Source organism: Thunnus thynnus, chromosome 2 (assembly GCF_963924715.1).
Source record: "Thunnus thynnus chromosome 2, fThuThy2.1, whole genome shotgun sequence".
In the NCBI taxonomy this organism is placed as follows: Eukaryota; Metazoa; Chordata; class Actinopteri; order Scombriformes; family Scombridae; genus Thunnus; species Thunnus thynnus.
This window is the reverse complement of record NC_089518.1, coordinates 20514305-20527288: the sequence shown is the minus strand read 5'-3', so window position 1 is coordinate 20527288 and position 12984 is coordinate 20514305. Positions and strand designations below refer to the sequence as shown.

Sequence of the window (12984 nt, the reverse complement as noted above, 5' to 3'; positions counted from 1 at the left end):
TTGATTACACTAGTTGCTGTTTTCTTTACTGGCCACAGGATGGCAGCACAGGACTTTGTGTTCTGAATGATCAATTATCTACATTACATTACATTCATTTGGCAGATGCTTTTATCCACAGCAACTTACATTTGGGGAGCCATTTGGGGGTTTCTCAGGACACTTGGACATCTGAAGAAGAGAAGCTTGGGATCAAGCCATTAACAATAAAAAGTGATCTTATATTGTATCTAGATATCTTTGTCAGATTAAAACAAGTCTACTTAATATGTATATTTCAGAACCTATACTCAAGTCCTGTTAATTATGATAAAGATGAGCTGAATTAATGAATGGCATGCACTATATTTAGCTTTAACTCTGCAAAAACTCTTTTTCTGGTTCCAAATGAATTACAGAACTTTTGATTTCTGTGTATTTTAGGCAAGTCACACAATGCAGGTCTTCCTAATTAAAATGAAAAAAAATAAGTGAATAAATAAACACAAAGTGCAAAGTGAATCCAACTAGGAACTACTTTGTTGACTGTACTCAGTGTGTTAAGTTTATTGAAGTTCATTGTCTTCAAGTTTCAAGCTCAGTTAACTCATAGAGTTTACATAGAACAACTCATGAACAAACTTTTAGTGAATTCCGTTTTAAAGCAGAATGGAAACTTGTGTTTAAGGTTAAACTGTAAAATCAACATTTTTTACTGCGAGGTGCGATGTGCTTTTTGGACCTGTCTCTTTTCTGTCCATTGCTGTGTCTCTGCGAGGGTCTTTGATATTGTTTCACAATGTCTTCGTGGTCCTGGATGAAAATCTTGATCTAGGAAGGAGACAGTAGGAGACAGTATGTTCAGCTGATCATTCTCTATTGACACCCTCGCTGCTCTGTCAGGGTACATACCTTGTCCAGCTGCGTCTCTGTGTCATTTATATCCACACCTTCCTCTTCTCCTACAGCCCCACCTGTTGGTTCATAGAGGTTGAGGGTCGCCATCTTAATTTGTCCCAGTAGGAGTGTTTTCTTTGCTGCGGTTTCCTGGATGTGGTTCCACTTCCTCTCCTGTATGAAGACAGGGGACAACTGAATTTCACACAGAAGATGGTAGTTCAATCCTTAAGCAACACTCAACCTTGTCTTGGCTCTGAGGCCGGTTTTGACACGTGATCATGTCTCGTACCCAGATGTCAGCTTCAGAGCGCTTCTTCTCTAGCTCCATCTGGAGCTTTGACAACTCATTGTTCTTGTGTAGCAGCATCAAGCGATGCTGGTCCTCCAGTGTCAGCAGCTCTTTTCTCAGCTGGTCGGCCTTCTCCTCTGCCTCACACTCCCTCTGAGAGAGCTTGTCTCGGACGTGTAGAAGATTCTCTAGATGATCTGCGAGTGCATTTACATCTTGAAACTGTAACGCACATACATGCATTAAAATTAAACTTCATGATGTTCATAATGAGAACATGTCAGTGTCCTGCCTCTCACCTCCGCTTAAAACAGCATAAAAGTCATTTTAAGAAAGCCTATTCTAATGATTTTCTCAATAAATTGATTAATAAGTTTGTCTATAAAATGACAGAAAATGTGAAAATGTTCATTATAATTATAATTTCCCAGAGCCTGAGGTGGCATCTTCAAATTCCTTGTTTTATCTAAGAAGGCAAAAGCAGCAGATCCTGACATTTCAGTGTGATGACCCTCTCTGAACAGACTCTGAGTCCTCTACCTGCAGGAGCCTGGTGGGCGGAGTTGGGTCGTCAGGAGGATTCAGCTCACCTGGACTGCCCAGCTTCCATATAAGCTGGAGGCAGTCAGTCATTTGCCCTCTCCCCTCTGGCTTCCACTATGTTGATTTTGGTTGTGTTTAGTTTCATTTATCTTTAAGTTATGTACAATAAATTTATTTTTAGTTATAACTCATGTGTGGTCTCCCCTCCTTTGTCCAGCCTTGAGCCAAGTTGTCAACCTGTGAATGTTTGGCATTTCTGCTCGAAAAATGACCAAATCAATTATTCGACGTTATTCAACAGTTGTCATTTAATTTTCTGTCGATCAATTTTTTTTCAGTAACACAACACTTGCAATGTGCTGCAGAGGTAGTTAGGTGGTCTCATGCATTTCAAAAAGACTACTCTGACAGATGGTTTATTAAATGGATAAATATAATTTTATGGTAGACTATTCCTGTATGGAAAACAAATTTAAACTTGTAAAAAGCCGTGCCGTACCTTGGTCATTTTGAGCACTCGCTCCATGAAGTCCCGACACACAGAGAGTCTCTGCACCTGGTGCAGTGCCTCCTGTTTCCTCTCCTTCAGTTCAACATGCTCCTTCTTCAGCCTCTCTATCTCTGCATCCTTTTCGACCATCTTTTTCCTCTCCTTCTCAACAGCTTGATCAATGTCCTTATCCTTCACAGAATGAGATGGAGTTAGTTAGTTAGTTTGAGAATCAAGGTGTACAGTCATGGCCGGATTAAGTTGCTGGGGGACCCTGGGGCAAGAATTAGCTGATAGGCAAAATTCTTCACTTCCTTTGTGTATACTGTCCATCAACAGCACACAAAACATTGACAACATTGACCCTGGGGCCCCTCCACTCCTAGGGCCATAGGGAATTTGCCCACATTGGCCTTGCTGATAATCCAGCCTTGTGAACAGTCTAATACATGAGTGTGTAATGGTCTTACCTTAAGAAACATATCAAAGTCGGAGAGTAACTCCTTGGTTTTCATCCGTTTTCGTTTTAACTCCTCTGTCAGCTCCTTTTCGCACTGCTCCAAATTCTTCAATGTCTACATAAAAACACACACAGCAGGCAGAGGTTACATACTTTATAATGTAGTATTTATAATGGACAGGTAGAAGTAACGCTGTGATAGCACCTGCTTGTGTTCGTTGAGCACTTTGGTAAGCTCTTCATCCTCCCGGCGTTTCTTCAGTATGTCAAATAAAAGATCGTCCCGTTCCATCAGGGGGGGTCTTGGCACCACCAACCTCCTGCCCTCAGCCAACCTTCAGTTCACACACAAACATAGCAGAAAGTTATTGATGTTGACCGCTCAGATTGATCTTGGCTCACACACAGACAGAGAGAGAGAGACGCTCAGCTTAACCCTCTGGTCTCTATGCTGGCCATTTGTGGCCACTTCACTTTCTTTTTTTGACCATTTTAGCTGTGTTAATGTATATGACATAAAATTTCCCAAGGGTGTGGATTTTTTTCTGTTTTTTTTATTTTTAACTTCAGCTCTTAAAATATGTCTATAATATGCTGTATACATCCAGTACTACCACTTTTCTCTATTGTGGACACTTTTGGCCAATTGAAACCTTGTAGCTGAGAGGGAGTTTTAATGTTTTTTGGCCCAGCTCAAAAGAAGTAATTATGCTAAAAAATAATTGTTACTGCTACTTATTGATAGGTATTGACCCGCTCTGATGATTAAAAAAAATATCCAGTTGCATCAATTATATGGTAAAAAATGACAATTTTCTGTTTTTCTTACTTGAAAGGTAAGTGGCAACAGGCAATCTAAACAGGTAGCCTATTTAAAGGGTTAAAATTCTGCCATTGATACAATTTTGGATTCCATGATCAGGACGGATGCTAATTTAAAAAAATAACCAGTGAAAGTAGAAAATAATATTAATATATTGTGTCTTTATAGCATTTTCAGAATGTAAACAAGAGGTGGCCATTTTTGGCCACGAACAAGCTGCGTGGGAGTTTTGTCTATTTTGCTTTCCCTGCACAAAAATAACAATGCATAATATCAGTGTTGTATCATATTATCTTAAATCAGTGTTGTTGTTAATTAGTTACATATCCCAGACTGTGTTATTCATTATACAAGAGAAAACACTAGCACTGAGAATATGGATAATAGCTGATTTTGAGGTTGTTTTGCGCAAACAAACTGGCATTTGAAGGTTAAAATCCTACAAAGGAATGGATTTTTTATACTTGTGACAAGAACTGATATTGGTTAAAAACTTTATGCAGTAAAAGTAGCAAATAACATCAACATTTTTAAAAATTGCAGAGTCAGTTTGTTGGTGGCCATTTTTGGCCACCAACAAGCTGAGAGAGTAGTGATTTTGAACAGGACCAGAGGGTTAAACTCACCTTTGTGGAGTCAGCTTCTCACGGACACTCCCAGAAGCCATGGTCTGTTGTTGTGTTTGAAGTTTTTTCAAGCCACAGAGTCTCACAATCTCAAAGTTTAACTCTTTCTTCTGTCAACTTTAGTTTTCAAACTGTGTATCCGTCTCCGTCTCCAGCGGCCCTCCTTCCTTCTCGTTTCCATGGTAACACAAACGAGGGACGTTTAAAGGCACAAAGGCGCAATCAGGAATTCAAATGCAACAAAAGCACAGCTCCACAAACAACATTAAAAAAAATGATAGTTACTTTTCACCACTGCAAAATAGTTGCTCGGGTACATTTAAGCCTCTTTCACACATATTTCCTTGTAAATTGCAGGTGTTGTGTCGTGTTAAGCACCCCTGCCGTGAAAAGCATCCCTCGTCGCGGGAACGCGCATTTGAAGACAGTCGCCTTAAACGACAACCAAACGTACAGATAATACCCACAGACCTTTTATTCATTTTAAAACGAGTAAATGTCAAAAGGGACTAAATGCTCATGTTTTTCAAGACACAATTTACTACGAATGACAACCTACACACAATGACACAAATCAATATCATTCTCATTCCACGTTACATTCTGTTTAAAGTCCAGATAATTTGAAAGTGAACAGAATAGAATATATTTATGTTTATATATTGTGTATTTATTATATTCATTTTCTGTCTCTGTAGTTCTATATTTTATGAATTCTCCTATAGGGTATTTTTTACAGGCATTTTCTATCCCCTTTGTGATCCAAGGCCTATCTGTATAATTTTGCTTTCTGATGTATTGTTTTATTTGACAGTTTTTGTCATATAAATATATTTTTAGGCTTTGTCAGTATCTTCTTCATTATACAGGCTTTTCTTTTCCAGTTTTGTGTTAATGATTCATGTTTAAATTAGTGGAGGCTGGTCCATAGAGGCAGAGGAGGTTGATCCTCCTCTATTTTTTGAGAGGCAAAAGGGAGATCAAAATATAAAAAAGAATATTTGGTTGAAATAAACCATTACCAAATCTTAGTATTTATAAAGTATTTTTTCTCTCTTCTTTGGAAAAAAACCATTGCTGAAATTCTATTTAAAATGCTTCAACAACGACACCTGCAGGGCGGGAGGAGAAAGAGCAGTGTGTGAAGTGGTAGTGGTGGTGGTGGTGGTGGTGGGGGGGGGGGATTGGTGAAGGTGGAGTAGGGGACAGAGGAGGACGGGTGCCTGCTGACCTCTGCAGGGCGGGATCTCTTACATTGGACTAAATGTATTTCATTTTTTTTCATGCTAATCTGTGATTGGCCATGACACGTAAAATGACGCTCCAAGGGAGGCTGTCCTCCCTTACCAATCAACAACCAGAATGCAATATTGACATCAAGTTGGTCCAATGATAGTTTCCAGATTTCATTTTCAATTCTCTCCACTGTAAAGCAGAGTAGCAGCAGTATATAGCTCCTTGCGTTAGCCAATGCAACAGTTAGCTTGTTGTAGCAGCCTGAAGGACTCTTTATACATCCATGGAGGGACTGTTAAGGACTGTTGTTAAGCTAGCGGGAGAAATTATCTGGTCTGTGCAGTGCAGCAGCTGCAGGACGCTGCCGTGGAGGCTGGAGAGAGAAGCAACCGGAGAAACAACCAGGAGACTTAGCTTGTTTGTCATTGTTGCTAATGATATCAGACTGGTTAAGCAGCAGCCACAAAGTTCTGATAACTAACAAACAAGATGACCAACAGCTACAAATGGATGTTATGACACGAATACTTCATCTCCATGAAAGAAAGAAGAAGACGTCAGACAACGTGAGTCAGATACAGCTTCTCTCTCTGTGTCTCTTTGGTTGCTAATTTCATCTCTGATGGTTAAATGTCTCTGTGCGGCTTTTTTGTGTTTTTTATCTCCTTAACAAGAATGCAGCAGAGATCATATAATGTGTTGTGGGTAACGTTAGTTTGCTTGTTGAAGTTACAGTGAGCTGTCTGGACTCACTCATTCATTCGTTTTTAATTGAGTGGTTGTTCAGTCACCTGTTGATGTTGTATGATTAGTGTTCAGGAGGTCTGGCTGCTTGTTTCTGACAGTTTCTTTAGTTCGTTTTAAGCTGAGCCGTATATTGAGTAATAAGCTTAAAGTAGCTAGAATAACAAGTGTTAACTAGTGGTGTGGTGTGCTGCTGTGGAGGCTGGTACTGCTGTAGAGGCTGGTGCTGCGGCGGCTAGCGTTGCTGGTGAGGCTGGGGGTGCTGTAGCCACTGATTTTTTGATTTTATGAGGGATGTAAGGCAGCTCCTCCTTTGCAATTTTCAAGTGATCTACATTAACTTAAAAAACAGTACCATCTCCCGCAAGTAGATCAGCACTTTTCCCCTGTTGTCACAGTGAAAGGGCCAAGGAAGTTTACCTCCAGTTTGCCACCTTTTCTCTGTTGGGTTCTTACATTTTGTCTCCACACCTTGTCCCCTATTTTGAAGCCAGGTTTAGCAGCACCCTGCTTCATTTGCTTCATTGTCTTCTCCTGCTGCTTGGTGACATTGTCATGAACAATATCCTTGATTTCATCAATGTCCTCTGACACAGCTTCTTCTGCCACAACATCCTCAACACTGCTGTCTACCTGTGAACAAATGTTTTTACATTCTTTCAGTCTATGTTTTCAACACTGCATCGATAGACCTTAAAATATATTGCGACATGTGTTTACCAACCATGAAGTGTTCTGGCACCTCTGTTGGGTGCCGCGCCTCTTGCCCAAACATCAAAAAGAATGGGGAGAACTTAGTAGTAATCTGTTTTTTGGTCCGCAACCCAAACATGACTGCGTCCAAGTACTCGTCCCAGTTTTGAGCTTTTTTTGCCTCCAGCTTGCTGAGAGCTCTAAAAAATAACAGAACTTTAACAGACAATAGGCATCTCCCATAAAGATATATTTATGGTCCAACTGACATTGCTGCTGTAAGTTGAAGACCCTATGATACACATGATGATGATGATGATGATGTTCATAAAGTATATAATGAATTTATGTTAAATCAACCATTTGCCTGACCTTTGTATGGTGCCATTCATCCTCTCTACCAGTCCATTGGTTTTAGGATGATAAGGTGAACAAAGACTCCTTTTGATTTCCAACTTTGCACATACATTCTTGTTTATCTGTTAATATATAAAGCATATTGTATATAGATCAAAACACAACAAAAATATTTCAGCAACATTTTTTAAAAGTATTTTCTCTCTTCCTTGATCAGTCAATATCCTTTTCGGAGCCTCAAACTGATGGAAGAATTTAATGATGCATTCCGTCACCTCAGCTGCCGTTTTGGTACGGAGAGGATAGGCTTGTGGCCATTTTATCAGGTAATCCACCATAAGATGTAAATTACAATGGGACCGTGGTGAACGTGATGTGGGTAAACACCTACCACTAAAACAGTGAGAGATTATAATGTGACGTAATTATCAAAATGTGTATGTAAGATACAAACTTATACAGATGAAAATATTATACAACTCCACAGAAGTTGAATAAAAGGAATCTTAATGTGTCAGACCTCTTTTGGCACGGCTGTGAAGAGAAGATCCTTAATACATACTTTGTGTTATGGCATTGCCCAGAAATAAGAACATTTTGGGTAGGAGTCCAGAATATGCTATGTTCAATATTAAATGTGAATGTGTCACTATACCCAGAAGTGTGTTTGTTGGGAGTTAAAGTTGATGGATTGAAATGGCATTGGTATTCCTCTCTGTGAGAAGGATCATTCTTATGAATTCAGCCCTTCAGAGACTTTATAGAGATAATGGCTTAGATGAACTTAGATGGACACTTATAAAAGACTATATAAATAAGAGACATGTAGTTTAAGAGGTGAAATACAAGGCCAGTACAAACCTGAACCTTGTATGTTGAAGAAGGTTGTTGTTGTCAAGAAGGATTTGTGATGCAATGATCTCCTAAGCAAATATATTATATCTTTTTGTCTGTAACCTCTGGCTTATTGTTCATGTGTTGTGTATTTGCGTTGTCTGTATTTGGTCCTATGTTGTATTCATAAAATGCAATTAATTTTTTTTTTTTAAAAACTACTTAATACAGCAGCAAGTTTCACACTTATGCTACTGTAAACCTATATTAAATTTAGTAAAGCAATACATTTTGCTGAGTAGCTCTGTTTTAATATAATATATCTTGCATCACAGCTTTCCTTTGAAGGTATATTGTAGTATTTTGTATGACTTTGGAGAGGAGTGTCAGTGTGGATCATCTGTGGCTTTGGAAAGAAGTTTGACAGTCTCTTCCAGTGTGAACAAATTATTGTTAACAACACAGATAACCTGCAAAATCTCAAAACACAAAACCACTAAAAAGAATGTGGCTGTGCCTGCAGAGCAGCTTTTATTTTGTGTTAACCCAGGAGCCAGTTGTTTCATAATTTCTGCCATGTACTGTATACCACCTTTACGGTAAAACAAAAACTGTAAATGTGTGTACACCAAGGACCTCGGTAATATGACCACTGAAACATTAAGTCCAGGTGTATGATTGACAGGTGTTACTGCCGGAAAATGTGTGATTTTTTCACTTTAAGTACAAAAAACACACTTAATTTCACACCTTTAACCTGCTGATGCTGGACAGTGCACACAAGCACGTGGCTATACACACCATGCTCCTCACCGTACTAGACTGACAGACACAGGCACACATGATGACACTTTGCTGACACACATGTCAGAAACAAGATCAGTTGTGTGAAGTCGTTAAGGCTACTTCTATCCGTAAAATGTAGGCCTAATCTGTACGGCTGTATTAGAGTTTGACAAGTTGCTCACATACTGAAACATGTTTGGAAATAAAATCCCACTGACCTGCCAAGGTCACTCTTTACAAACTCATGCTGTGCAGCCAAAAATCTGCATGTTTGCCTTTTTTGACAGTTGACAGTGAGGAGACACTGGAAATGTGGTGAAAGGGAGTGAGGGGATGATATGCAACAAAGGTTGACAGCCTTAATCAAGCCAGAGACATTGCAGTACATGGTATTCATCTTAAACCACAAGGACGACCACAAACACACAGAATTTTACTTCTAGTGGATGTCCCAAAGTTTACAATGATACAAAAATTTGAGAAATATCTATAAAATGATGCATGTCGATGGTGTGGCACAGACATAAAGCATGGCGTCTTGAGTTTGAATATTGCACGATTTCACTGAACATCACACAGCTTCGATGGAGAGCTGGAACAGACTGTTACAGAATAAATATATGAAATGGTCAAACCATGTGAAATAAGATTATTTTATATGGCTAGTGATTTTCTGTATTTTTTCTATTGTCAACAAATCTCATGTGCAGAGCCAAACCAACAATGAACTGATTCTACTTACAAGTATTATGTGTGTGAGTGTGTGTATCCAAAGTCTGATATCAATCAAGCTTTATTTGTATAGCAACTTTCATACAGGTTAGTGCGATTTTAAGTGCTTCACAGATGACTGACAGATTTCAAAACTGTAATAATAATAATAATAAAGGAGAATGAAATAAAAATTTGATTAAAAAAAATAGATGAAAAACAAAGAATCAGCTGTAGCTGATTTATAACTCTTTTATGCAGACCAGATAGGAGAGCATTACAATAGTCCAGCCTGCTCAATATAAAAGCGTGCATTAGTCTCTCTGTGTCACTCAGAGAGAGAAGTGGTCGCACTTTAGCAATACTTTAGAGATGATAAAAAGCAGATTTGGTGACAAATGCTGCATGAGCCTTAAAGTTCAGTTCTGAGTCAAAGACAACACCATGGTTTCTTGCTTGTTGTGTTGGGGTAAGTTCAAGGGAATTTAATTTTGTGACTAGTTTCTCTCTCTGAGCTTTAGAACCAATGACTAAAATTTCAGTTTTATCTTGGTCGAGCTGTAAAAAGATTTGTGACATTCAAACATTAATATCTAATATACATCTTAAAAGAGAATCAATTGGTCATCGTGAGACACAGCCACATAAAGCTGTGTGTCATCGGCATAACTATGGAAAAAGATGCTGTGTCTCCTGATGAGATCACCGAGGGGTAACACATATAGATTAAAAAGGGGTGGCCCTAAAATTGATCCTTGGGGAACTCCATGGGTTATTTTAGAGGTTTTGGAGAAGTTATCATCAATTGTAACAAAGAAGTCTCTGCCAGAAAGATAAGGGGAAAACCAGTTAAAACAGTTCCAGACAGTCCAACATGATCCCTCAGTCTTTTGTGATCAACTGTATCAAAAGTAGTGCTCAGATTAAATAGTATCAACACTGAAGGTTTATTGGCATCTAGATGTATCCTGATATCATCAACAACTTTTACTAGGTCTCAGTGCTATGATTATCCCAAAAACAAGACTGAAACATTTCTAACTTATTGTTTGAGTTAATAAAATTGTTTAATTGTATGTACACCAGTTTGTGTAAAATTTTGCTTAAAAATGGGAGATTGGAGATTGGTCTGTAGTTAGAGGTTTTTAAGAGAAGAAGCTTCACAAGTGCAGTCCTGAATGCTGTGGCGAATACACCTCGCTGCATAGACTGATTAAAATGGTTAGGATCTCCCCAGACACTTAATTAAAAAACATTTTAATTCAAGTCAGAATTGAGTCAAGGGTGCATGTGGAGGACTTCAGTGTTTTTACCACTTCCCTGAGCATTTCAGCATCAGAGGCTTCACAAGTGCAGTCTTGAAAGGTGTAGGGAATACACCTGGCTGCATAGAGTGATTAAAAATTGTATATTGTATTACTCTGTGTCGTACACCTCTGTTGCTGTCCAAAAACTATTGAAAACATATCCGTGAGCCACACCATTGCACTGGGTGACATGTTCCTTCACCAAGATGATTACGGTTACAGCAATTTGTTTAGAAACAACTCCAAAGACTAATAGCAGTGATCATGTTTTCAGTCTTCTGAGAGTTGTTCTGTGTAAGGCAGACGACACTAGCTAGCTTGTGCTACATATGACAACCTCTTGACTTTGTATTGACGTTCTTTGAGAAATTAACAATGAAGTACAAAGTCAAGAGGTTGTCATATGTAGCACAACAAGAAAATACAGAACAACAAACAACAATGAAGACTGGAAACTGATTGCTGCGATTACTCTTTAGAGCTGTTGCTAAACAGACTGCCGTGACCATAAACTTTGGGGTGAAGAAACATGTTATAGAGTCCAGTGGTGTGGCTCATTTACATGTTTTTAATTGTTTTTGGACAACAACAGAGGTCACAGAGGAATCTGATATATCAGGCTTTGGATTCACACACAATACTTGTAAGTTGGACATTGTTGGTTTGGCTCTGCCCATGAGATTTGTTGACAATAAAAACGATATAGAAAATCACTAGCCATATCCTTTAACAACCTTAAAGCTATTTATAAGGATATTAGTGGGGGAAAATGGATGTAAAGGGATTTTAACAGTCAGCTACTTCTTCAAATATATACCCAAGTGGCAAAATATATGTCCCCAAAACACTATATCACTAGTCATGATATAAAAGGCATCCTGTGGTGATCTCAAGGTCTAAGATGCTGACCATATACTCACAATTTCCCCTGGTTTGATCTGAGTCAAGGAACTTTGTTGCCCTTATTTTTTGTCACTTCCGTACTCTCTGCTGTCAAACAATGACAAAATGCTGAAAAAAATTAAGTAAACACCTGAAAATAATGACTTCATGCGTTTATATATTGTATTATGGTGGCTATTTCACCTTGGAACCATAGGTTTTTGACTTAAACACAGAGGACAATGTATGTACCAAAATATGAAAATATGCCAATTGGAGGATATCATAGAGTGAGTTTCAATGCATTTCTGGGCCAAGACTACGTGTACTGTTTGTCCCTGAAGTCCCCAAAGTCACGCAGTTGACTGAGTTCACTCCTAAAATATCTTTGAAGACTTGTTATCACCTTTAAGGAAGAGGTGTGTACATTACTGAGTTAATGGTACTCTGACATTACATGTTCATACTGGTAACACAGTGCCACACGGCCATGTGGCGACAGAGGAAGGTGGCATTAGCACTCTTAATGGAAATGCTGTGTGCTGTTTTTTTTGCATAATAATTGCCAGGTGTGGCGGAGACAGTGATGCTGACAGCGACAGCAGCAGAACCAGAAAAATGCATCTGCTGATGAAAATGTGTGTCATGCATACACACAAACACACGCACACACACACATTAAAATGAGCAGAGAAAGAACGAGGAAAGGCATGACCAAAAGGCAGTGAAGGGGAAAAACAACAACACAGATAGCTGTAGGCAGAGATGCTGCTGTATCCATTTTTGATGAATGGACGGCTTGCTGCGCACACACACACACACACACACACACACACACACACAGAGTACCGTATTAATACTAATGGAATGATGCTATTATAATAAAAGCATGTTGTGTCAGGTGATGGGCACAGTGTGAGACTGAGGAGATGGAGACATCACACCCGTGTAAACACCAGCAGACCTTTTAACAGCTGAAGAGGAAGAGGAGGAGAAGGTGAATAGGTCAGAATCTATAATACAGACACAAAGCCCACAGGACGATGAAACTAGTGCTGGTAGCATAGTCATCTTTATTGACCCTAATGTCACCCATTTTCCTTCAAATGTCTTTTTAAGTAGCCTTAAAGTGTTATATCACTTTTTATTAAGTGATATATTCAATATTCAATCCAAATATCCAAATTCACTGTGCTTTTAAATGTTTGCACAATAATTACAACAAATGGAAAGTACAAGTCTTTCTGTATCACTTAATACACTGAATACATTTCTCTGTTTTTTACTGTTAAGGCTGCAACAAATGATTATTTCCATTATTTAT

At 38.8% G+C, this 12984-nt stretch overlaps 1 protein-coding gene across 2 annotated transcripts; it reads right to left on the bottom strand.

Moving 5' to 3' along the window:
• Positions 1-526: 526 nt before the first annotated feature.
• Positions 527-4541, bottom strand: cfap73 (cilia and flagella associated protein 73). Of its 2 annotated transcripts, XM_067609187.1 has the most exons (8): positions 4396-4541; positions 4111-4277; positions 2867-2996; positions 2672-2776; positions 2211-2393; positions 1169-1390; positions 892-1050; positions 527-810 (listed from the first exon to the last, which is right to left on the bottom strand). In XM_067609187.1, exons 2-8 carry the CDS (start codon positions 4149-4151, stop codon positions 682-684), a joined length of 969 nt encoding a protein of 322 aa, XP_067465288.1. In that variant the 5' UTR covers positions 4152-4277; positions 4396-4541; the 3' UTR covers positions 527-681. The 2 variants fall into 2 exon arrangements, with proteins under 2 accessions (XP_067465288.1, XP_067465281.1); XM_067609180.1 differs by having other exon boundaries at positions 4111-4541.
• Between the last annotated feature and the right edge of the window lie 8443 nt (positions 4542-12984).